General features: G+C 50.5%; 1 protein-coding gene across 2 annotated transcripts in view; it reads left to right on the top strand.

Annotated features, from left to right (window-relative positions):
* Positions 1-25,941, top strand: part of Sez6 (seizure related 6 homolog) — a 46,035-nt gene that overhangs the window by 1,165 nt on the left and 18,929 nt on the right. For both annotated transcript variants that reach the window (XM_085695398.2, XM_085695397.2), the window contains exons 2-3: positions 21,367-22,035; positions 22,936-23,069. In XM_085695398.2, the coding sequence (XP_085551524.2) occupies positions 21,367-22,035; positions 22,936-23,069 (803 nt within the window). The remainder of the gene's footprint in view (positions 1-21,366; positions 22,036-22,935; positions 23,070-25,941) is intronic.

Genomic DNA, 25,941 nt, shown 5'->3' with positions numbered 1-25,941 from the left:
TCTCGGAGTCTACAATTGCTCAGGTCCTCGGCTTTTACTGGTCGCTTGGTGGGGTCCGCGAAACCGCACTTGGACTTGGGACTCCAAGTCCCTCGCCATCTGGTTATGGTTCGTAGCTTCTGCTGTGGAGTGGGGAGGAAGGGGAATTTCTAACCTTCAGGCTCCGTCTTCCTGGGCCAGAGATTGGATGTCAGAGCATCCCGACTATGGCTGGTTTGGGTTGGGATGGTACCAGGCAGCTGTTCTCCTGCCCTGGAGGCACTGGAGCATGTCTTTGAATCTCGAGCTCTACCCACAAGCAGACCATGTCTTTGCCCAGCCCATCTGACTGTCCACACTGGCTCCGCCTAGGGCTAGGAAAACTTGGTGTTGTATATTCACCTTGCTGGGAGAAGGGAGAATTTCACAAGCACCAATCCAGGGATGAGAAGGGATGAAGAAAAACCCATTTCCTGGGCGAACAATCTAAGGATATCTCTGAATTCAAAATCTGTATGGGGTCTGGCCACATCCTGGCTACTTCCCTGGGGCACAGAGTCTGTGTTGTTCTCTGGCAATGGAGTACTTGTCTGAGGGTGTGAGTGTGGTTTGGGGTCTGCAGGTCCCAGGATGTCAGCACTTCAGGAGCTCCGAGTGTTGGGTGTTAAGCCCCTAGTGTGAAGGTGTAGCCTCTGCCAACCAGTTCCTTGCAGGTTGGAAAGAGAGAGAGACCACAGGCCTCCAGGAAGAGACCTGTGTATGACTCACAGTCCAGCCTCGACTGGAGGTGTGGAGGGATTTACCCACTCCCCCAGCCAGCGTCCTTCTGGGATTCATTAGATTCTCCAGTGCTGTGGGATTGTCTTTCTGTTGGGTTCCATAGGAAGAAAGAGATTTGGAAGCAGTGGCATGCCTGGCAGGTGAGAGAGCCTGAACCCAGAACTGGGTGGCCAGGAGGCCCTTTCCGCTACAACATAGATGGAAGGTTACTCATTAGAGTCTGAGCCCTCTCACTTGGGAGGTAGCTCACTTGACTTTCTGGGGCTCCTGGAGACTTTCGTAAAAGAGAGATTTGGGGAGTAAAGGCCTTAGGCTGGAAGGCTTTCAGCCTGAGGATGTAGCCCTGTAGCCTGGCAGCCTGGGAGACCTCGGAACTCTGCCCAAACAAGGGACTCAGACCACATGATGCAGTGGGTCAGCTGCAGCCTGAACCTTCAACCTTCGGTAGTCCAGGGGAGGCAGATGCCCTGGAAACCAAGGAGATAGATGGGTAGTTCCCCTGCCCCATGGGCTCAATTCTCCATTTCTTTTGCAGCTCTTGGATTAATTGGTTCCAGGTATGACAGGCATTAGACTATGGGACGTCCTCCCAAGCTATGGGAAGTGCCAGGGAGGTCTTGCCACAGTGGGGGAGAAGACAGTTCGGCAGGAGCCAGGCCTGCCTAGGCCTGCTGTGTCAGTTTAATGATTTTTAATGAGCAATTACCTTTAGTCATTCTCTTAATTTCTGAATATCAATAAAGTTAATTAAACTCTGCGTGTGTGAATGTGGCCTGGGGAGATTGTGAAGGTAAAATCAGCCAAGACTAGGGTGGGATTAGGTCTCCAGGTATAGAAGCTGCCTCCACAGTTATGTGACCTTGGACCCAGGGTTCCATCTCTCTAAGCTCTCTTGAGAGTGCGGTAGAAAGATGGGGGGAACCAGAAATAGCAAACCTCAGTTGCTTATTCTTCCAAAAACTGGGGGATAATGTGTGGGAGAAAAAAAACGGAAGGATTTGGCTTCCAGGATCCCCACTGATACAAGGGCTAACAGCCTAGGACTGATTTAACCTAAAATGCTAATTGTTGCTTAGGGATGGAACTCGGGTTGGGACTGGCTTCTGAGGGCAGATTGTTGAGTCTGGGGGCTGCTTCAGAAGCAATCCTGCTTTCTTCTCTAGCCTGGTACTTCAGGATGAGGGCTTTGGCTGGGAACAAAGGCCCATGGGAGATAGCTTAGATTCCACTCAGAGATCCGGAGGTGGACAAGGCAGGCAGGCAGGGAACCCCTGCTGGGTTTCTGACGAGACCCGCCCTGAGAGGAAGAGAACCCTGAGCTGGCTTTTTGCCCCTCACGGACCTAAGTGAATCAAGCTTGGCAGGCCCTGGCGGCCATCCCAGCCTTCTCAGCAGGGTGGCAGCTTAAAATGCCTTGGGGATGCTGTGGGGCACTAATGGGGAGCAAGAAGACAATGGGACTGGGGCTTAATTAGAAATCGAGCTTCCATGCCCTTCCCCACACACGTGTCTGCCTGTCAGAAAGACTGCGTCCTTACCCTCTCTCTCACCCAGTCCCAGGTCCTCCAGCCTCCTCCAGCCCTTCTCGCCTCCACCTCTCCTAGCTCCAGTTAAGCTCATCCTCTAGGTGGGGCTCAGCTTAGAACTCCTGCGTCCTTGGGCAGAGCTATCCAGGTTTATTATTCTACCCTCCAACCTCTTCAGAGAAAAAAAGGAGCAGTAGCCACGGGTAGCTTCAGTAAAGGAACCTCTCAGCCTAGATGGTGAAGAGCCCAGGATGCCATGTCATTGGCTTCACTAGACCTCCACTCTCCGGAGCCTTCAGTGTAAGGATGCATGAAATTCATGCTTGCCAAGCTTGGTTTTTCACCTACGAGAGGCTAAGCTCTATAAATAAGAGTCACCTAGAAGAGGAGAAGGTGCCAGCCCTAGTCCACAGTCAGGAGGTAGAAAGCAGGTGCTAGGAGGTCCCCAAGGCCAGTTCCCACCGGAACAACACCATACCAGAAAGATGACTAATAGAGCCGGGGCAAAGGAATCTCTGCATCCGTTGGTCAGACCAGTCAAGTGCTCAACAACTTCTGGGCTTCTCATGCTCCTTCTACGTGTTTTTCTTTCTGGTTTTTCCCTCCTCCTCAGCCAGCCTGGTTAGTCTACTTCAGGCTTCAAGCATGGCTTGACTGGTAGTCCGGTAATTGGCACGAGGCATCTGCTCTACGGCGTGTCTTCCACCCTGGGTCAGAGGACTTGTCCATGTCCCCACTGTCTGTTTGCTGCCCCCATCTGGTCCCCAGACTGTTGGATCAGGAGCCTTTACTGGTTGCTTGAAGCGCCTTCCAGTAGCAGCAGCCCAGAAAGGAGGCTAGTAAGTCTATCTTGGGCAGCTACTGAATTCCGACTTTGGAGGAGCTGAGGGGTCAGCTTCCCGGTTAGAATGGAGTGACAGGCCTCTGGCAGCTGGGACTGCATCATGAAGCTGAGTTTGCATAGCAAGCGCACTATTTTTACATAGATTGTATGTTGAGCTCCCCCCACCCCTTTCCTAACAGTTGGCCAATTATTCCACCTGTAAATTACAGCCTTTACTTAGTTTTTTTTCCTGCTACGAATTAAGCTGTCATGCCATCAGCCTTAGGTGGTTTGGGAGGCGGGGCCTGATGGCCATTCTTAATGTGGTAAAGCTTTTCCTCAGTCCATCCCTTAGTGCCACCGCTGCTTGTGTCCCCAGTGGCTCGGGGCCTAGCACAGGCCACACAGTAAATGCATGTTAAGAAATTTGTAAGAATTGCACGGTTAGAAATCAGCACAGAAATCACAGCAGGGCCTGGCCTTTCAAAGCCCCTCCCGCCATTGCCATTCATCTCTGGCTGAGAGGGAAGCCTCATAGGCACTGAAGGACTGGGGCTCCTGAGTGCACTCACCCAGCCAAGCTTCGGAAACCATTCCATCGGAGCTCTGAGATCAGATGCGGCCTTGGATGGAATGGTCTAAGAATATCTAGATAGCAATGCGGGTCCATGAAGCTTTCTCAGCTCCTAAAAACATCAGGTGTTGGGGTACAGCCTTCCAAGCACTCAGCCCATCGTTTGTTTGCTCACTGTACAAACATGGTTCGTTCGAGGTGTGAGGACTGGCCCCGAGAGCACCCTCACCCACAGGAGCCCAGGCTTTGCTGAGCAAGCCTTTTCTACTCCTCTTCGACTTAATGCTCACAGTAAGAGGTTGGGAGAGAACAAGTCATTTACCCTGGGCTGCCTACCTAGTGAACAGAAAGAATACCCCAAAATGCCTGCCCATTTTTCAAGGTCTTGCTTCAGCCGGGACCGTCTACTCTAGCCTAGGGAAGAGTGGTAATGCAGGGAAATAGGAACCCGGAATGCCACGATTTAAATAATATAAGCAGCAACAATAACAGCAAATGTTTATTAGGACCAACCACATGCCAGGTTCCCTGTGTGCTTTATAGACATTCGCTCATTGCCTTTCCTATCATTTCCATGAAATAGAAGCTATTCCTTGCCTTTCATAGACCAAGTTCAAGCTCATATTGTCTGACAGACTCGAGACATAAATAGTCCATAACTTTCTTCTAGCACATTTCTGGCCTTGACAGTTGCTTTCCTGGTGATCTCTAGTCCCAGTCTTTATCGTATAGCAGGTTACAGACATTTTATCATACAACTCTTAATGCAAAGGACTGAAATATCTTGTCCCAAAGGTCTGTAGTAACTCCTGTCCTTTGAGGACCTTGGTAAATAAGAGGAATGGTCCCGCTTGTCTTGGCATCTTGGGTTATCACACCCCCTCAGCCTTTATTGAGGCCCATTCCCCAGATGGAAGGCTGAAGTCTTCTTCAGCTTCTTTCCAACGACCTACCTGTCGTCCAGCCGCCAGCCCTTCCGGGGAGAAGATCGATGCTGCAGCTGCAGGCAGAGTGTTGTTGGCCATTGATTGTTGAGATTTCTCGGAGGGCTTGGGAGCAAACAAACCTGCCACGTCTCCAACAACAATCCCAGACTCTTGCTGCAGAGCCTGCAAGCAGCCTTGCTGGCAGGGCATCTGGCAGGAAGAGAAGGGGTGAGGTGGGAGGTCCTGGCTGAGACCAGCAGGAACAAGGGGCTCTGCCAGGAGATGAGCAGGGACTGAGTAAGCATGGGAAGGAGGGGAGGAGATGCAGTGAGGATGCTGGGTAAAGCAAGCGTCCTCACTCTACCACCGTACATGCCTTAACTGACCCTGCCTTTTCAGACTGTCCTTCTGTCCTTCTGTCTGGTCCATTCTCCCACCTCCCCTCTCCTGATCACCTAGAAAAGACTGTGCAACAAGAACTCAGCTGTCCACTCGCCCATCCTTCCATTCTCCATTCCACAGCCCCTCTATACAGCACCTATTAAAAGTTAGACTGTAACACAAACCCTGACCTTAAAGGAACTTAGTTTAGGGACAAGCTACAGTCTTAATAAATAAGATCAGCTCTTGCTACCCCTCTAGCTAGACCAGAGACTTCTGGGTTTTTTTCTTTCTCTGATATTAATTGAACGAGTTAGTTATGACAAATGACACCTACAGGATCCAACTACCCTGGACTCCAGAAGGACGGATGACTTCTGGCCAGGAATCCTTCTGTTCCTCACTTTCTCACTTGTGGCAGGAAATTACCATCTCATTCTGTGAAAGGCCAAAAAGTCTCTGGGGTCCTCAGGCCAGGCCATGAGAGAAGTCCTTCATCAAAACTTTCCCATCTCTGTTGGGTCTGGGTGTCCCTGTAATTTTCAACAGGCATACATGGTACAGGGTCCCACCTGCTTGTCACCAGACCAAATACATTGCATAATCCAAGTTGTGGGTCTCCACCCCCAAAGTGCACGTTCCGGGGTTAACCAGAATTGTCATACCCTGGTAGTAACCTAATCATGTCTTTAGGAGGCCCCTTTCACCCCCTTTCTCCCCTACCCAAAGGCTCTTCTCTTTACAATCAAGCCCCTCCCTCCCATCAGGCAGAGAGGGCAAAATTTAGCAAGCCCCCAGACCACCGAGCACCCCTACATCTTCCCTAAATGCTGTTTTCTTCCTGCTCTCCCCATTCTCAGACCGGACTCAGCTACACTGTCCCCCTTGGCTTCTTGCTGCTCCCTCCTCCCTCGCAGCTCTGCGTCTGATCACCAGCCTCTTTGTCCCTCAAGCAGCCACCTGCTGAGCGTCTGGCCAGGGTCCCACAAGCCAGCAGGTGCCTAGGGAGTCCCCAGTGCCTGGGGAGCGGGAGAATCAGGCAGTGTGGAGAGCCACACTGCATCTCCGGAAAAATTCCAACCACACAGAGCTAATCAGAGTTAGGGCCCAGGTTTAAATCTTGGGCTGGCTCTGGGTGTCTAGGTGACCTTGGGTAAATCAGATCATCTCCCTGTGTCAATGGGAATTCAAGGCACCAGATTCTGTCCCATCTCTTTGGTAGACAGCATAGAATCAAAGGAAATCAGAGAGGGTAGGGACTGGGAAGGGACTAGAATCTTTGAGGAGGTGGTCCTCCAATAGCCAGAGAGATACAGGCCACCAAGACAGGGGTCTCTTTGCCAGACAGTCAATGGACAGGCTGGACCTGATGACCCAGGAAACCTGGATCAGGGCTGGGCTATTGGTCAGGGGTGAGCATTAGCCCAACAAGGTCTTCCAGCAAGTTAAGACTAAGACAGAAAGACAGAGCCTGGGTTCGTGGGCCTTTTAAGGGTCTTCACCTGGCACACTGCTCTGCCGAAGTTGTCGACATTATTTATATCCAGTCAGGAGATGTGCTGGTGATTAGAAACATCTGGTCCGACAGCTGGCAGTCCCCCTCCTGTCGAGACACCCTATTTTATGGCTGGCTAAAGAAATAGGAGGAAAGTCACATTTTGAGGATAAAAGACCCCTACTATCTCCATGCGGAAGTGTGAAAGTGTCCAGTAAGCCATGGCACGTTTATTCCCCCAGACTTCTTTCTTCTCCCTCCTGCACTGCCCACTCAGCCCCCATCTTGTGGCAGAGCCCTGTTCTATCCTACTATCTAGTTACCTTTCTCAATCCCCTTCTGCCTACAGCCCAGACTAAGATGGCCTGTTACTCAGGTCAAGATGGTGCTTCTGAGACGCCAACCACCCGCTGGCCCCAAGTCTGAGTCCTGCTGTACCTGTAACCTCACACTGACTCTGGCACTCCTTTGGCCTTCCTTGTCCTGGACTTCAAGCAACAGAAACAGGAAGAGACAGGGAGAAAGTTTAACTCTCTCGATTAGAAGTGTCCATCCACCCAGTTCAGCAGAGTCCTTGGAGGTCAAAACGAGGTTGAGTGGGGAAAGAGCGGTGAGGGGTTTAGCCGCCAGCAACCCTAAGATTCTGGGAGGAAAGCAGCCTAGACAAGCAGGTAGCCTGTACTGCATCCTTGCCTGACTTGTCCATCTGCTCCTGGGTGTCCCTCTGTCTCTACAGCCTGGGGCAGAGGCCCATGGACTATGTAGATCTCACCTCAGCTTGGGCTGCTGTCTTCCACCTCCTATCAGCCTACTCTTTCTCCCCAATCTTGGACTCCACTGACCCCCTCAAGAAAATTTGAGGAGATGCCTTTATTTTTAGCAACCCTGCCCCTCTCTCCTCCCCAGCTGAAGATTCCTGTGGAAGTGGAGGGACAGGGCAAGCCTGGGGATCTCATAGATTGGGGTGCGCACAAGCTGAGCCCCTTCCCTCAGTCCCACAAAAACACCACACTGTCTCACTGGACAGCCAAGTCCACCGGTGGTGGGTGGCAAGTGGCAACTGCTGGAAGAAGGTCCTAGGCTACTCTCTGCCTGCTCCTCACTCTCGCTGCCTCTCCAAGTCCCCAAAGACAGGGCTTAACTCTGCCTTCCAAATGGCTCTCCCCTAGGTCATCTGGAAGCAAGGTAGAGCTCCTGACCTCCCCACAGAAGCTGGGAAAGATGGAGAGGGGTGCTGAAGGGTCAAGCAAGAAGCAGAGAGAAGGCAGGCATGCCCAATGAAGCTACGCATCCAGCAGCCTCTGATATTGTTCTTGAACTTCCTAGAGGGGTATCAGGCCCAAGCTAAGGTTGAATTCTGCCCAAAGGCCACTATCAAATCATTATGTCCAGACCCACCAGGAACAAGCACTCACCCCCATGCTACTCCCACTGGCCCTGGAAACTGGCCTCAGCTGGGAGAGCACAGAGCAAAGCAGTTCTAGGAGCTTATGAACCAAAAAGGGAAGCAGCGCTCGCTCCCTCAGAGGAGGCCCCGCTCTGGGCATAGCCTGTCTTTGCACTCAAAGGCTCTTTGTTTCTGCATCTGTCCGTCTGTCTTGATCTCAGACTCCTAGGCCTACCTCCCAGCTTCACCACCTGCCACAGGTAGGCCTTCTATCTAGGCTTCCTCACCTGTAGGATGGGAGGCAGTCATCAGATAGTGCAAGTGGGCAGTGATCCAGGGCCAGAGCATAGCCAGTGCTCAGACGCTGTAGGGCTCTCCGGGTCCTCCAGTGCCACCGGAGTCACAGGCCCACACACGTACACACGTGCACCCACTCATATATACACATGCTTTGGCATTTGCACATACACATGTAAGCTCATGTGTGCACACATGTAACATGCACACACACAGACACTCCCACAGATGGGCACACATAGCCTAACTCGCCAATGCTCAGCAAACAGTGACCAAGGGATAGATATAAGGCAATGGCCCCCAGAGCATACAGAAGGAAAGTGGCCCGTAACAGAGTATAATCCTCTACTCTGCCCACCATCTCTATCAGCTCCTAGAGTTGGGCACCAATGGCAGAGAAGTTGTAACTGCCCCTCCCACCTAAAGACGTCTTAAGAAATCAAGAAGCAAGTGCTGAAGAAAAAAAACCAGACAGGCCCAGAGAGGGTAAGTCAAGCCCAAAGCCACATAGCCTATCGGCAGTAGAAGCACAGCTACATTGGTGTCAGGGCTCTGATAAGGTCTCCACAGCTAAGAGCAGACACCCTAGGGACCTTCAGACAAAGTAGTAGCTGGAACCCAACTCAACATTGAGAACCAGGGTATTCTGGGGTATTGAGCACAGGACCCTTTCTTCCTCGATTGCATTTTTCTGAATCAGTATCCCCCCAGATGCAGTAGACAGAAAGCATCAGGGAACAAAGACAAAGTTAGGGAGGTGAGTAGCCTTCATGCACAAAATAAGTCCCTTCTTGGATCCAAAGCTCAGGAACTCTTGGGAGTATGACCACTAATGATCCCTCCCAAAGGTGGGCAAAAGTGCTAGGACTGGCCTCAGAGGAGGTTGCTTTTGAACACTGGGGTAGGGGTTAGGAGGAGCAGCTGGTGTGGGGCCCAGGAAGGTAGTGGCTCCCGTCCTGTTTGTCACCTTGTGGCTCTACCTTGCTGGGTTTGTGGCCATAAGGGACTGTCCATGGTAGTGTCTGGAACTGGGGAGAAGGCAGAAGATGGAGGGGATGGCTGTTCCTTTCTTGATCATCTCTGGCCCCCTGGCTTTGTCACTGACTGAGCTGGTCCAGCCACTAGCTCCAGGGAGAACGCAGTTCCTACCTCTGCAGACTTCCTGTCCTGGCTGATATTTCCAAGGTTTGCCATTCAGAGAAATAAGGCCTTGACTGCTGACGGTTTGGTAATGACTGGGCTGGCTCTGGAGGAGCTGTGACTTGAGCACTCAGCTCAGGCCAGGCTCTTGTTACCCCTGCTCTGTACCTCTGCCTCGGGACCAGCAGATAACACCCCTGCCTCCTAAGAACCTAGTAGAAGAAGGGGCTAAGGGTAGAGGACGGACAGAGGATCCGATAGCTAGAAATCGCACCATGAGGAAAGGAAGCCTCAGTGTCTACCTGGGCCTTTGTTTCCTACAGCCCAGGCAGGAGAGGAATAGTAAATTAGACTGGCAAGGGTAACAAGACCAGGGTTCCTCCCATTGCATCCCTGCTGTCTCAAGGGCAGGGGCCAATTCTAACGTCCCTACTTCTCAGGGCAGTGCTCTAAGGCCCTGGCCCCAGGAGTCACTAGTGCACAGGCAGGGCTTCCCAGGTCCCCAGGTCCCCAGGGCCAGCGGGCAGACAGGAGGGGAGAACACAAGGCCGCAGGGGAAGGTGTACAACGCAGCAGGTGACGCTGTAGCAGAGGCCTCATTAATCACCTCTCCAGCCCCCAGCTCTGCAGTGGCGAGACCATATTAGATTTTAAATTGGAAAGCAGAGAACGTGGCAGTTAGCAGGGAGCTCCTTCCACCCTGGGCCCCTGATCACAGCCTCACAGGAGGGAAGGGACATGGAGTGAAAAGGGCTAACCTGGCTACAGCCCAGAGCAGGGCTCCCTCCCTCTGCCTGTTTCCTCAGAGTCTGGGGAGCTGTCAAGACAAACAGCTCTGGGAAAGGTCAGGTTAGGGACCAAATAGGGGACAATGAAAATAAGGGGCCCCAGGAACCTTTGCAGGGAACAGTGTGTCCTTCTGCTGAGTACTAGGGTCTTTCTGAACTTATGGTTCTAGGCTATGATAGTCATAAGCAAGGACAAATGGTAATGACTAAGGGCCCATGCATGTATTTGGACTCACACACACATACACACACAGAGATACACATATACACACACAGAGACACATACGCAGATACATACATACACACACAGAGACACAGACACACAGATACATACATACATACATGCATACATTGAGACACACACAGACACACATATACACAAATATATATATACACACATTGAGACTCAGATATATATACACAGATACACATATTGAGACACACACAGAGATACTTATAAACATACAGAGAGACAGAGACACACACAGATACATACATACACACACACTGACACATACACACAGACACACAAATACTTACACACACACATTGACACACACATACAGATACATACACACACAGAGACATAGACACACACATACACTCAGATACATACATACACATACAATGAGACACACACATACACACACACACACACATTGAGATACACACACGGGTACATACACAGACACAGACACACACATACACACAACAAAGCAATGACCAGTGCAGTAGTAGCACTGATCCCAGGCTGTGAAACAGATCCTGAGGGCCATTTTCCCTTCAGAAGAACAAGGATGGTCCATACTGCTTCTCAGCCTCAAATCCTTCCCATGAGAAACGTGAAGTACCAATTCCAAGCACAAAGAGCGCTCAGCAGTTCTGAGGGGAGATGGCTCTTGCGGAGGTTTGTGACTGGGTCACAGGGATGCTAGGTAGATACGAGTGCCCTGCAGCTGGGCAGCTGCTCCAGGACCACCTCCAGGGTGCTCTGCCCTCTGCTGCTGACTGGGCAGTGAGGGAAAGGAAGAGAGAGCAGAACAGGTGATCCCGCGAAACACACACATGCCTGGGGCCACCCTAGATGGGATCCCAGGAGGCCAATGTTCCTCCCATAAAGTCAAATCCTCTTAAACTGCCTCTGCTCCTGCCCTCAAAAATGCCCAGCGAGCACCCAACAACCTGGGTGGAAGAGATAGCTCAGTGGCTAAGAACACTTGCTGCTTTTACAGAGGACTCAGGTTCAGATCCCAACACCCACATGGTAGCTCATAACCATCTATAACTTCAGTCACAGGGGTTTGAGACTCTCTTCTGGACTCTGAGAACACTAGGCAGGCAGGTGGTGTGTATACATGCATGCAGACAAAAGACTCGTATGCATAAAATAAGAGAAATAAATCTTTTTTAAAAAGCACCCCGCAACCCACAGAACACTTGGGCACAGCTGGGAAGCAAGCAGCATTGGAGAACTGAGGCAGCCATGGGCCCAGCCCTCCTGTGGTCTTCATGTAAGCCCTAAAGGAGTCCCTGGGCTCTTTGTTGTCTTCCTTGCCTAACCTGAGTCCTCAGTTCTATAGTCTCTCTTCTATTTTTTAAGGTTTATTTATCTGTTATGTATATAGTGTTCTATCTGCATGTATGTCTGCTGGCCAGAAGAGGACACCAGATCTCACTATAGATGGCTGTGAGCCACCTTATGGTTGCTGGGACTTGAAATTGGGACCTCTTGAGCTCTGAGCCATCTCTCCAGCATCCTGTATTCTCTCCAATCTTACTCTCTCAGGATCTTACTTTAGGTTTTTCCCTCCTGAGAGGTAATGAATACCATTGGGTTGGAAGGCCAGGTTATGGACCTTGCATTTTTTTTTATTGTATGTAGTAGTCACTAACATGAAATTAAGTTAAAATGTACTACCTCATCCTAGCCATGTTTAGAATGTTCCACAGCCTCATGTGACTATGGCTAACTTTATTTTATTTTATTTTTATTTTTTTAATATTTATTTATTTATTATATATACAATATTCTGTCTGTATGTATCCCTGCAGGCCAGAAGGGGGCACCAGACCCCATTACAGATGGTTGTGAGCCACCATGTGGTTGCTGGGAATTGAACTCAGGACCTTTGGAAGAGCAGGCAATGCTCTTAACCTCTGAGCCATCTCTCCAGCCTGACTATGGCTAACTTTTGTTTTTAACCTTTTGCAATGTTAGGGCTCAAAGCCAGACCCTTGTGCATGCTAGGGAAGCACTTTATTTCTAAGTTACAGTCCTGCTCCCTGACCATCATACTGAACACACGGATGTAAAACATATCCATGGGGCCTGGAGAGATGGCTCAGCACTTGCTGCTCTCATAAAGGACCTCAGTTATATTTCCATCCACATGGCAGCTAACAATCTGTTATTCCAGTTCCAGGGAGATCTGATGCCCTCTTCTGTCTCTTGTGAGCATTGCACACATGTGGTACACATACAAACTGGCAAACACAGATATACACAAAATATAAATAAATATTTTTTAATTCTTTAAACAGGGGCTAGAGTTCAGTGCCTAAGAGTACTGGCTACTCCTCCTGAGGACCCAGATTTGATTCCCAGCACCCACATGGTGGCTCACAACCGTCTATAATTCCAGTTCTAGGGCACCTGATACCCTCCTCTGACTTCTGCAGGCAGCAGCTACACATGGAGCACATACATGCAAGCAAAACACTCACACACATAAAATAAAAATAAAAATTTTCTTTAAAAAAAATCTTTAAAACATCTTCATTATTGCAAAATTTTTTTATTGTAAAACATATTGCTTGAGGGCTAAACAAACTGCAAACCCAGGAGTTGTGCTTTCCTTGTTCTGTCCCAGAACAAGTGGTGACAGGACAGTTGGGTGACAAAGTCCTATCTGATAGAACTATGTGACGCTCAGTGAATTGACTCTGTGAAACACTGGAGATGTCCTTCATGGTTCACGGTGTTCTGGTATGTGGGAGCAGATAGCACCTCTACACCCTTCTCCATTTGATTGATGGGATACAGAGGCTTGGATTGGAGAAGCGGCTTGGACAGCAAGCAGCACCAGGCCTCACCTGTCAGGGGCCACCTGGTGAGATGGCCTGACTCCTGGTTTATGTCACTATCTCCAACCCTGCTCCCTCCACCTGGCAACCTAAAGATATTAAAGATGTGGGGTGTGGTAGCTGCTCCTAGTCTCTAGGAGGCAACGAATGCTCTGTGTCTGGTAGAATGACCAGAGGTGGTAGACACTGGAGGGCTCCCTCTTTGGAGCAGCTGGGACAGGTGCCTTCCTAGTCACAACACTAATCTGGCCCCACCCCTGGTTTGCTGTGGAAAGCCTTCACTGTTTCCTCCTGGGCAAACGAAGGAGGGGTGAGATGCTCACAGAGATGACAAGGACTCAAGTTCTGAGAACCAGCTTCTTCTCCACCCACAATCTATCTGAGAAGGAGGCATCCCTGCTCACATTTGAAGTCTGTGCATCATTAGATCCACGGGGACTCAGCAGGAAAGAGGACAATGACAAAGAGCCATGGGAAAGTTAGTGGTAGGCGAAGAATGGGGTAGAGAGATGCAGAGATCCTGCCAGCAATTGCCAAAGCTTCTCCCTGCTGGACTCACCCCTGCCCACCCATGCTGGTCAAGAGCCAGGCTTTGGGGAATAGGTTGGGTCTTGATTGCATAGACAAGCAGACCTGGGCTTAGGAAGTGTGCTCTGAAACTGCCCTTCACCAAGCCCAGCACCAGGGACAGAGTTATTTCTAGACAGAGTTCTATGGGAAGAAAGATGCGTGGTGCTGGATTCTTGCCACAATGCAAACGATTCCTGTGGTCAGGACCCATCAAGAAGTGTCCCAGGAGATCAGAGGACAGATGGGCAGGGATGGCCAACCACAGGGGGCCAGGACTTGGACCCAGAAGGATGGCGAGATTGTGAAGAGACAAATGGGTAGAGAAAGCACGGCAAGCGGATAGATGGGCTGAGCAAATGGAGCATTACAGAAGGTACCTCTTCGAACAATGAAAATCTCTTCCCACCTTAAAACACTTCCCCTCTAGAATACCACCAAGCTTCCCCATCACCACAAGCAGCAGGATTCTCCACACAGATGTCCTGGGATAACAGCACCCAGACTGAATATAAGAAAGTAGCTGACAGAACTGGGCAGGTTGTGGGTTCTAATCCTAAGTCTCTCTGCCATCATGAATGAAATACTTAACCACTCTGGGTTCCCAGAGTGTTCATCTCTTGAGATAATGGCACAAACTTCCCTAGACTGAGGAGGTAGAGTGTGCTGAGCACAGTCCTCTTATAGCAAGCCCTGAGGTAGGCAGGGGATGACAGTTGTTACCAGTCCCAGCTGTTGGCCTAGACCACGGCAGCAAGTATGTGTCCATTCTGGCTCTTGAATAGCTTTTAGAAATAGCTTGGAGGCTGGGCAGTGGTGGCGCACGCCTTAATCCCAGCACTTGGGAGGCAGAGGCAGGCAGATCTCTGTGAGTTCAAGGCCGGCCTGGTCTACAAGAGCTAGTTCCAGGACAGTTAGGACTGTCTCAAACAGAAATCCTGTCTCAAAATCTAAAAAAAAAAAAGAAGAAGAAGAAGAAGAAGAAGAAGAAGAAGAAGAAGAAGAAGAAGAAGAAGAAGAAGAAGAAGAAGAAAGAAAAAGAAAATAAAGAAAGAAAAAAGAAGAAAGAAAGAAATAGCTTGGATGGGGTTGGAGAGATGGATGGCTCAGGGGTTAAGAACACTGACTGCTCTTCCAGAGGACCCAGGCTCAATTCCCAGCACCCACATGGCAGCTGTCTGTAACTCCTGTTCCAGGGGATCTGACAACTTCACAGCAATGCACACGAAGTTAAATAAATCATAATAAATTTTTTAAAAAAGAAATAGCTTGGAGAAGTTTGGAGAAGTCATATCCCAAATCTGGGCCTCAGTTTCCCCACAGTTTCCCCATATATAATGTGAGGGTTATGTCTTTCCTGCCAGTATGAGCAGACACACAGCCCTGAACCTATTCAAAGGCTGGATACTATGGAGGAACATGGTTACATGAGTAAGGAATTAGAAGTTTCTAGAACTGAACTTCAGGGCCCTGTGGCTCTGCCAATTTCTACCTGGTCCCTCGGAACAGAGGCAGAGCTGGGCCACTACTGTGAGCCTGGTGATCACACTCAGGCCTAGAGACACCCAGGCAGGCACTCCTGATACACAGGGCCCCTTCCCTCTCTTAGGCTCCGGGATAATAGGGGTCTGCAGGGCCAGGCCCTCACTAATCCCCTATTAAAACTTGAAAGGGGCCAGGACACCTCCAGAATAAACTCATTAATTTTTATGGGATAATAAATGGATCCCATTAAATTCTCATTCTTTCAACACTGGACCAGCTTAACCTTTAGAACTCAGAGGAGTGGACTCCCTGCCCACTGCATCCCCCAGGCTCTCCTGGACCCCCGTGTTGTCATACTCCCTCATCCAAGCTGAGAACTGGTTCTACCCTACGGTGGGAGAATTCATCTGAACACATCAGAACCACAGGGCCTCTCTGCACACTGCACATAAGCATCTTAGGCCTTCTATCTCTGAGACATGAGCCCTGGTCATGGCTGGGGCTTCCCCTTACTAGGCTTTGAAATGACACTTGTAGAAGCTGGAGGCTGGGATGGCAGGTGGAAGCAGTGTCTCAGGAGAGGTCTCTACCAGAACTCAGATCTTCCCTTCACGGATAGGGAGACAGTACACATGCTAGTGAGGCACAGCTTTGGAATTAGAACCCGAGGCTTCCTGGCTGTGTGGTCCAGAAAGATGTACAGATGCGGAGATGCTGAGGGGAGGTCCTGAGTTTGCACACACACCCTGCAGGATGAGAGAGAGACTGTATAACCCCTCCAGCTTTACTGCGCACCAGCCTTGTGGTCCTAGGCCTCAGTTTGTCTCTCTGTAAGACAGGCCATAAGACTTACCTAGCAGAAGGTAGAAAGGGCTCCAGTCTTCCATCCTGATCCAAGCCTGCCAGGCATGGTACACAAGAGCCTCATCTGTACCCCACCCCTCGAGGCTCTACTGGGGAAAACAGGGAAACCACTGGGCTGGGGCTGAGGGGTCAGACTACTATTCCTAAAAGGGGCCACAAGAGGTGGGGGAGGTACAGGGACCAGGAGGCGGAGCGGGAGAGAATCCTCTGGGGAGGCATCCTGAATGGCTCATTAGTGCCGATGAAAGCCTTTTTTCATTTCGTCTAAATACTTTAAACAGGGCTCCCTCTGATGTCTATTTGCATAGCTTAAGAGCTAATGCAGGGGGAGGGCCCAGGCTGCAGTGCCCAAGGCTGGGGGTTGCTGGGACGCTCTAGAGGGCCTCCAGCCCTCCCGTAGAGGACTGCCCCAGTCAGTGGAGGGTGTTTCCCAGACCCAGACTTTAGAGGGGCAGCCCCAGCTCAATAGAGTTCTGCAAGGGGAGCGGCGGGAATTCTTCCCTGTGTCCAGGCACTAGGTGAACTGAGCAGTTTACCTGGTTGTACCCCCAGCTTTGTCGCCAGGGATGAGCAAGGCCTCGAGGTGACTGCCCTCTTCGAGGCTGATGCCCAACTGTCTTTGTTTTGTGGATGGCATGCCCCGCAGTCATACACATTTGTCACCCAACAGACTGTGGTTTTACAGAGAGGAGAGACCTCACCTTTAGCTAAATCCTAGGGAACAGACGCCTTTCCTGTTGCCTCTGGCTCCAGCCCCAGGACGTTGCTATCTAGAGCATCCAGAGAAAAGCAGTTTTCTTTTTCTTTTTGTCTTTTCTTTCTTTCTTTTTAAAGACAGGTCTCATCTCACTATGTAGCCCCTGGCTGGTCTGGAACTTGCTATGTAGACCAGGCTGGTCTCAAAATCACATGTGATCTGCCTGCCTCTGCCTCCCAAGCACTGAGATTAAAGGCCTATGAAAGTCGGCCGACTTGGATGTGGCAGAGCTGACACTGGGACCCAGGTCTGTTTGCTGTGCTCTGGAACTGTTGATTCATGCTGGGCTCCAGGCTTGATGTGTTTTGGGAATGGAGTGTGGGCTCTCTTGGTTCCAGACACCTTCCTTCCCAAGGCCCAGCATCAATTCCAACCTGCAGAGACCTTGAAGGGATCCCTTTCTCTCTGTTCACTTGTGGCTTCTTCAAAGGACTAGAGTGTTTACAGCTGGTAGCTTCATTCTTCCCTGCTTGCAAGCCAGCATGGTCTGGAATGACATGGGGGTGGGGGCATCCCTGTTGCTCCTCCTTTCCGATTCTTGCACAGTCATTTTGAAAGCTGCAGAGATCAGGGTTAGTCTCCTAGCCTTCTCAGGGCCGACAAAATTCTGTATGAACTGAAAGTGGAACCAGCATCCGCTGACCTTTTCTTGGCAGTTAAGGATGCAGGGAGCCTAGTGGGCCACACGCAGAATGTGCGTCATCTCTTCAGTGATGTGGTTAAATGAGTCAACATAATCAATAGTGAGCTGGATAGTCACAGACTGACTCTCAGCTCCAGCACTGGGCAAGTCTCTGCTTTGCCCAGCTGTAGGCTTTAAGTAACACACGAGGAAGATTCCTCTATCACCGAGGTGCTGTGTCAATTAAGTAATGCAAGCTTGCTGAGGATGCTGTCACTTGCTTATAACCCTGGAAGGCAGAGAGACGACAAGAGGATTCATAAGCTGAAGGCCACCTTTGACTATGTGGAAAGGACAAGTTCAACACCTGAGCTATATGAGACCCTGTCTTGGGCAAATAAATAACAAAAAAACAAAACAACAACAACAAAAAAAAACCTAGCCCTTGAAAGGCTAAGGCAAGAGGACTGAAAGCTTAAAGTCATCTTGGGCTATAAAGCCAACTTTCATAATAACAATAGTAATAGTAAATACTAATACAGGTCTTATAGGAGACTGACTCAGCAGTCTGGACCCTTAGCACCTTCTTTGGCTGGTCCCCGTATTAAACTCTGCCCACGTCAGTCCCTGAACGCTGAATTCAGCCAGGCAAAGAGAAGCTCAGAACCTCCTCACCACAACCCTTGGCACCCCAGGAAGGTGTCACAGACCCTCAGGCCTCCAACAGTCAACCAGGGTATCTCGAGAAGCCTCCTGCAGAAACGGCTTATCTCCCAGAGATTATCGTACCCTTGCTGACAGTGGGTGGCTCCCGCAGGGAACAAGTGGCAGCCGATTTGGGAATCAATTTGCTCGTTTGATATGCTATCTCGATCTCATTTAACCAAGTGCTCCGGTCCCCCTAGATAACACAATCAACTCAATCGACAGTGACGGGAGGTGCCCATTAGCTCCACTCCATTGCCCAGCACCCACCTGACTGCTGGCTGGAGAGCTGTGCCAGCTGTGGTCACTCCCTGAGGCAGAGGCTTTGGGTGTGCTCTCTCTCTCTTCCAAGATGCCCACAGGTGCCCTCCCTGAGAGCCACAGGACATGCTTCTTGATAGGGACCCCTGGAAAATAGACCTGAAACAAATAGAGAGTTCCAAGGGTTCCAGCCTGTGTGTCATGTTAAGAACAGCCACTGTTTACCTGGCAAAGGCAGAATGACATCTGGGGGGTGGGAAGAGAAAGTAGCCTTGTCCTGGCATGTCACAGACACTAGCTCAATACCTCCCCTCCACGTCACTGGTTTAGATGAAAGACACCCAGCACTGCCGGACCATCTGCTCTGGGGGACATGAGCCTGGCTGGGTATCTAGTTTGGACACAGTGATATCGGGGCTTGGCACAAATGCCAGGACACAGATGGGCTACTTTAGTGGGCATCGCAGGATGTAGCAATTGGTCCAGGTTTCTCAAAGCTTTGGATGGCCTGGGTCCCGTGACCCAGAAGAACAGAGAACCCTCCAAACTAAAGGCTGCCTTTCCCACCCCAATTTTCTCCCTCCTCCCCTTTGTCTGCCACATCAGAGCTGCGATGGTCTCCTGAACAGAATGCAGCCCATCTGCCACTTCTTCATGCCTGCCAATCCATGGGGTGGGTGCGAGCCTGTGGAATGGCAGCCCCACCAGCAGACGGGTAGAGGAACCGACCTCCTCGCAAGCTCGGCTGTCTCACCCCAGTTGTGCTTCCTTTCCAGACTCTCGAGGCAGCCATTTTGAGGGCTGTAGAGATTGGAAATGCCACTCCTGCTTGTCCCCCAAGACTCCCCAGAGCCAACAAAATTTTGTATGAACTGAGCGTGGAACCAGAACCCACTGACCTTTTCTTGGTCACTAAGGATCTAGAGCCTAGTGGGCCACGCGCAGAACGTGCGTCATCTCTTCAGTGATGTGGTTAAATGAGTCAACATAATCAATAGCAGAGCAATCTATCCTGCTGACCAGAGATAGGAAATAAGTTTCATTTTCTGTAGCCTGATGGGTTGGGAATGGCTGCCTGGATAACGGCTGAGAAGGATTCTGTAGTCTCGTGCGGTCTTAGCAAGAAATTGTCAAAATTGATCAGGGACATATGCCATGAATGGAGAGGTGGCATTCTATTGTATCTCTGTGTAAGACCCTGCCTAGTCTCCTAAGAAAGATAAAAGAAGTGGGCGTGATAACGCGTGGGTGTGTGCCTATTATCCCAGCTCTCGGGTGGTGAGGACTCTGAGGTTCAGGCCAGTCTATGGAATGAGACTGGGTCTTGAAATAAAAGAACAGCAGCAGAATTCAATGAGACATATAAGTAGGGAAAGGAAACAGCATTTTCTCAACCAGTCTTAAAAACAAAGCTCCACTTCATAGACTCCACTTCATAAATAAGGAAAGCAGGTTTCGAGAATGTAAGTGCCTTATCCAGACCACGTAGCCCTAGAAGCGATGGACCTGAGGTCTGAAGTCCTGTCTGCTCCAGAACATGGGCCTCCCCATTGGTAACTAACATTACTGCTCTAGAAGGATCAGGAAAGTGTGTAGAGTGTGGTGGCACGTGTCTTTCATCCCAGCACTCCGGAGGCAGAGGCAGGTGGATCCCTGTGAGTAAGAGGCCAGCCTTACAAGCAAGTTTCAGGACAGCCAGGGCAATATAGAGAAACCCTGTTTAAAACTAATCGTAATAAACCAGGAAAGGGGAGGAGAGAGGTTGTTTTCTGAGAAGTTAGAGAACTGGAATTTCATAGGGACCAAGCAAAGAAGTCAAGCAGGAGGAAATCTAAAATACAATTCCAAATCCGTGATACATTTCCTGAAACTAATGACTGGCGGTTTCACTGGGAACAGGACATGAATCTGAATGTCTTGTCATTTCAGCTAGAAAAGTCACTGTTGTGAGGGACATCACTCTTGTTAAAGCCCTTCTCTCTCCCACTTTACAGGTTATATGACTCTGGATGAAGCACTTCCTTCTTATTTTTTTTCAAGATAGGGTTTTTCTGTGTAACCATCCCGGCTGTCCTAGAACTTACTCTGTAGCTCTGACTGTCCTCAAACCCACAGAGACCCACCTGTCCCTGCCTCCCAAGTGTTGGGAGCAGAGGTGTGTGCCAATACCACCCATTTCTGAGCCAGTGCTTTAATCCCAGCACTTAAGAGACTGAGGCAGGCAGATCTCTTGAGTTCGAGGCCAGCCTGGTCTACGGAGTGAGTTCCAGAACAGCGAGGGCTACAAACATAAACCTAGACTTGAAAAAAACAAAAACAAAACAAGTAAACAAAACAAAAAGATAGACTTTCCTGCATCTCAGGCTGACCTCAAACTCATTACGTAATTGAAGCTGACCTTGAATTTCTGCTTCTCCTGCTGGGATTGCGGGTGTGTGTGAGCCAGCTCTCTTGGTTTATACAGAGCCGGGGCCAAACCCAACACTTGAGGCTTGTTAGGCCTTCTTCCAGCTGAGCTACAGACCCCACCCTAGCACCCATCTCCTCATTAGTAAAATAAGGCCTTGGCGTTACATTAGGAATGGCGAATATATATTTGGCATGGCATGGCTTCCTAGCGTTCTGTGTTGAGGAGGATCCTGAAGCTGACTCTAGAAATAGCAGTGAATAGTGCGGTGATCAATTTGTAATGTCTGTTGTGGTTGCTGGAGGAGAAAAGATAGCGCACGTGCCATCTTTGAAGTATGTGATATCACCTCGCTTCCAGCTCTAACATTTTATAGCTCCATGATTCTCGACAATGAGCACACTCTCCAAGGCTCTCTGTCAAAAGCAAGACGGATCTCCTCCTGCCTGTGCTGGGCGGGATGCTGTTCACTGTGGCGTAGCAGGAGAACCTCTGATCGTTCATTATTATTATTTCAGGACTCTCCTCAGAGGCTCCGATCACGGGGGAAGGTCAGGCCACAGGCGTCAAGGAGATGGATGGGGAGCTGACCGCAGCCCCGACACCTGAGCAGCCAGACCCAGGCGTCCACTTTGTCACCACAGCTCCCACCCTCAAGCTGCTCAACCACCACCCACTTCTGGAGGAATTCCTTCAGGAGGGGCTAGAAAGGAGCGAGGAAGCACCGAGGCCGGCGCTGCCCTTCCAGCCTGATCCACCGACACCTGTCACTTCAAGCCCCCTTCCCCGCCTGACCAACCAAGACAGCCGCCCAGTTTTTACCAGTCCGACTCCAGCTGTGGCTGCAGCACCCACTCAGCCCCACTCCAGGGAGAAGCCTTGGAACCCAGAGTCAGAGGCTCCTGAGCTTCTTATCACATCTCCTCTACCTCCAGGGCCTAGTATGGCAGTGCCCACCCTGCACCCAGAGGACAGACCCAGTACGACACCCACCAGCCGAACATGGACTCCAACCCAGGAGGGTCCCAGCGACATGGGCAAACTGTGGGTTCCAGAGGCCGTGTCTCAGACCACAGGGCTTGGTATCGAAGGGACCATTGCCACCTCCACAGCTTCAGGGGATGATGAAGAGACCACCACCACCAGCACCATCATCACCACCACCATCACCACAGTCCAGCCACCAGGTCAGCTACCTGCTGGTTGACAGGGCTGAAAGTGAGGGTGGAGCACATGATCCCTAAATGCCTCTGTTTCTGACACTGCACCGATCCACCCTACCCTTTGCACCAGGGGTCATCTTTTTGTTTTGTCTGTTTGTTCTGTTTTGTTTGGGGCAGGGTTTCTCTGAGTAGCTTTGAAGCCTGTCCTGGAACTGGCTTTTGCGGACCAGGCAGGCCTCAAACTCACAGAGATCCACCTGCCTCTGCCTCCTAAGTGCTGGGATTAAAGGCGTGCACCACTACTGCCTGGCCCAAGGGTCATCTTACATAAAGCATGTGGATTCGAACCATATTATCCCATGTTCAAGTTCTGAGTCTTCCAACTCTAACCCAGCTCTAGGGGTCTAGCCTTTCTCTGTCTCAAATGTAAAGTGATAGTTAGAAAGCCTACCTTGGGGCTAGAGAGATGGCTTAGCAGTTAAGAGCACTTGTTGCTCTTACAGAGAACCTGGGTCCCTAGCACCAACGTGGACACTTAACAACCACCTGTAAATCTAGTTCCAGGGGATCTGATGCCCTCTTTAGGCCTCACTGGGCACCAGGCACACATGTGGTGCACACACATCCATACAGGCAAAACACTCATCATACACACACACACACACACACACACACGCAATAATAATAGTAATAATAAAAAGTAAATGAAAGACTACCTCACAGAACCTTTGTAAGAAATGAACTAGGGTTACATAATAGTCATTTAGCATCAGATGGTTCCATCTTTTCAATAAGAGAATAGACATTCCTAGAGGTGGGCTTCAACAGACACACACGTGCGCACGCACGCACGCACACTTCAGCTAATGCTGAATCTACCCCACCCGAGCTGGTCTTAGTCTCATGTCTCCTCCTGTCTCCCAGGCCCCTGTAGCTGGAATTTCTCAGGCCCAGAGGGCTCTCTGGATTCCCCCACAGCCCCCAGCTCACCCTCTGACGTTGGCCTGGACTGTTTCTACTACATCTCTGTCTATCCTGGCTATGGAGTAGAGATCAAGGTGAGTGGATCCATAAGAGCAAAGCTACCCTTTCCCAGAAATGGGCCTATTGTGGGAAATGGTAGAATTGCTTAGGGGTTCCAGCTGGGTTGGGGGTGCCTAGGGCTTGAGAGATAGACCAAAAATGTGGGTGGATTCTGTCTTGTGCACCAGCTGCAAGGCCCAGGAGGGCTCCAGGTAAGAGCAAGTGTGCTTAGCTTCTTCTTCGGGCTTGGTAAATGGCTTAGGACAGTCTGAGGGAGGAGCTCAGCCTTGGACGGACAGGGGACTAAGTGAATATGAGTTCTGTATCTGAAGTCATGTGGGAATGGAGCCAACACAGGACCACCTGTGAAGCCGCTGTGGCACCTCATTCCGTGCACCTGTTTCTCTCTTCAATCCATCCACAAATGTATCCTATATTGTAGCAAGTGCTGTGTCCTGGGATGCAGATGTGGGGAGGACCGACATGGCTACACCATGGTCAGGTCTGTCCCTCGCGTCCTGAGCAGAACATCCTCACTGATGATCTACAGGCTTTTCTGTCTTCACAAAACTCGACAGATCTTTCCTTCTGTTGCCCCAAACCTGCTTTTCATCCCATCACATCCAGGTCAGAATCCTGAAATAAGGCCACCATGATACAATGTGGATTTTGTCTCCTGAGCAACATGGGTCCCCCTGGTCTTTCTCTTAGTCCAACCAAACTCACCCCAAACTCTGTCCTGAAAACTCTCGTATCCCCTGCTTCTCTTCATCACCCCAAACACTGTGTGGCCCACCAGTCATCGTTCCCTGGTGACCTCCTTTACCCACACAGCTGCCACTTCCCTCAGGTGAGAATATATCACTCTTGTCTTCCACCTTGCCCCGGAGGGCCTTGAATCTGGACAGTTCTGGACCCCCCCCCCCCCACACTACTTCTTGTTTCATGGCTAACTCCTTCTTTGTTTTGAATAACTTGCAACTGATTGAATAAACTACAGCTTTTTCTCCCCCAAATCCCAATTACACATGCCAGTCCCTTTGCCTGGTTAGACTGAGGACCCAGTACTGACACCAGTTTCTCTGGGCATTCTTACCTTATCCCCATCATCTTAGCCCTTGCCATTCTGTGGCTGTGCGCAGCTGTCCACCTGTCTCTGGGTAGACTGGAAGATGCTAGAGGGGCACTTGGTAGTACAAGGGATCAGCATGGGTGTGGAGGAAAATCAGGGACATTTGGCCAGCGTCTTAAAGGCTGTTGAAAGTGGAAAGGAAAGCATTTTCTCTCTCTAAGGGAAGCAGGCAGGGAGCCAGGAAGCCACAGGAAGAGAGAGCAGAAGCCTGGATTGTACCACCATTCTCCCTACTCACCAGCTAGGGTCCTGTTTCTCACCTGTCCCAGCTCAAAGAGGCCCTGGATCTGGGCGGGCTCCAGGTAGCACCTCCAGATCACCCCTCTACGGCAGTCAGGTTCAGATCTCCCAACCAGAAAGGGGAGACAGGGGCTCTCCAACCCGAATTGGCCTCCCCTCTTCTTTCTGCAACTGCTTATTCCTCTTCTGCCGAGCTCCAGGTCCCTCATTGTGGGCTGACTGGAAGGGCAATTAGAAACAGCCACCCCCCTCAAGCCATTAGCACTCAGCACCGCTTAATTAAGGTAATTAATGTAAAATCATCACCAAATGAGAGGTGGCACCGGCTGTGGCTCACAGGGTGGAAGGTGCCAGCTGCAGGTGTGAGGAAGGAGATGGGAGGGGGCAAATACCAGACTGGATACCCCACTGCAAACCTAGACTGGCTTTACCCGTCCCTCAACTCTGCCACCCCAACTGAAATCTTAGGCCAGGCTGGGTCCAGCCCTGGTCCCTCCAACTGGAGGGGTATGTACAAGATAATGGGACAAATGTACTGATGCCTGCCCTTAAGCTGGTCCTAGTCCAAGTCCAAGCCCTACCCTGGATGCCCACCCCTCCGGCAACCCTGGGTCTGGCATTGCCACACTTTTTCATCAGAATACAAAAGCGGTTACCAGGCAACCTTGAGAGGAAAGCCACAGCCCTGGACTGCTCTCAGGAAACGTGGCATGTGCTTGCTCGCCCTCCATCTCATTCCCATAGGAGCAGAGTCCTTGAGGACTCTGGCCTGAGACAGATTCTGAGGTTGGGGGGTTGGGCACAGAGTGACCGCAGTCAGGTCAGGGAAAGAGCAAAGGACGGAACAGCAGGATGTAAAGTCGGGGCTACTCCTGGCTGCCTCCCCCAGACCTAGTCCCCTTGGACACACCACACACACCCTTTGGGACCCATAGAGTTACCGATATAGACCAATCTACCCACTACATAGCTGGGGAAACTGAAGCCTACGCAAGGAAAGGGATTTGCCAAGATCATTCAGTTAATCATTAACAAATAGTCTTTGCTCAACAGGTTTGTTTCATAAACAGAATTCAAGTGCCATGTTTCAGTCTCTGTGCTGAGCACTGAGGACGCAGATGTCCCTGTACAAGGAGGGGGGAAATTATAAGCAATGGCCATAGGATGCTCAGGGCAGGAGGGACTGGGGCACAGAAGAGCCATGGAATCTGGGTTCCTCCTCAACCTGGAAGGGTTTTCTAGAAGTAAACACACCCATTTGGAAGCCTGTAGGGTGACATGCCAGCAACCACTGCCTGGGCTGGGAAGGCACAGATGTGACAAGCTTGGCCCCTCGAGACTTCCCGGGACGTTTTGAGAAAGAACTGTCATTGTATAGGCAGCAGATGAGGGTCAGGGGTGGAACTCAACTGTGAGTAACCCCCGTGTACTCCTAGTTCACCAGAGCGTATGGGAGTTGGAGCCCCAAGAGGGACGTGAGGAGCCAGGGAAAAGATGACATGAAGTACCCACAAACCACACTTCGGAGCAGGTCA

The sequence above is a fragment of the Myodes glareolus genome, chromosome 9, assembly GCF_982192425.1.
Source record: "Myodes glareolus chromosome 9, mMyoGla1.1, whole genome shotgun sequence".
NCBI lineage: Eukaryota > Metazoa > Chordata > Mammalia > Rodentia > Cricetidae > Myodes > Myodes glareolus.
Note: the sequence above shows the minus strand (reverse complement) of the source record. Positions and strands in the feature narration are given on the sequence as shown.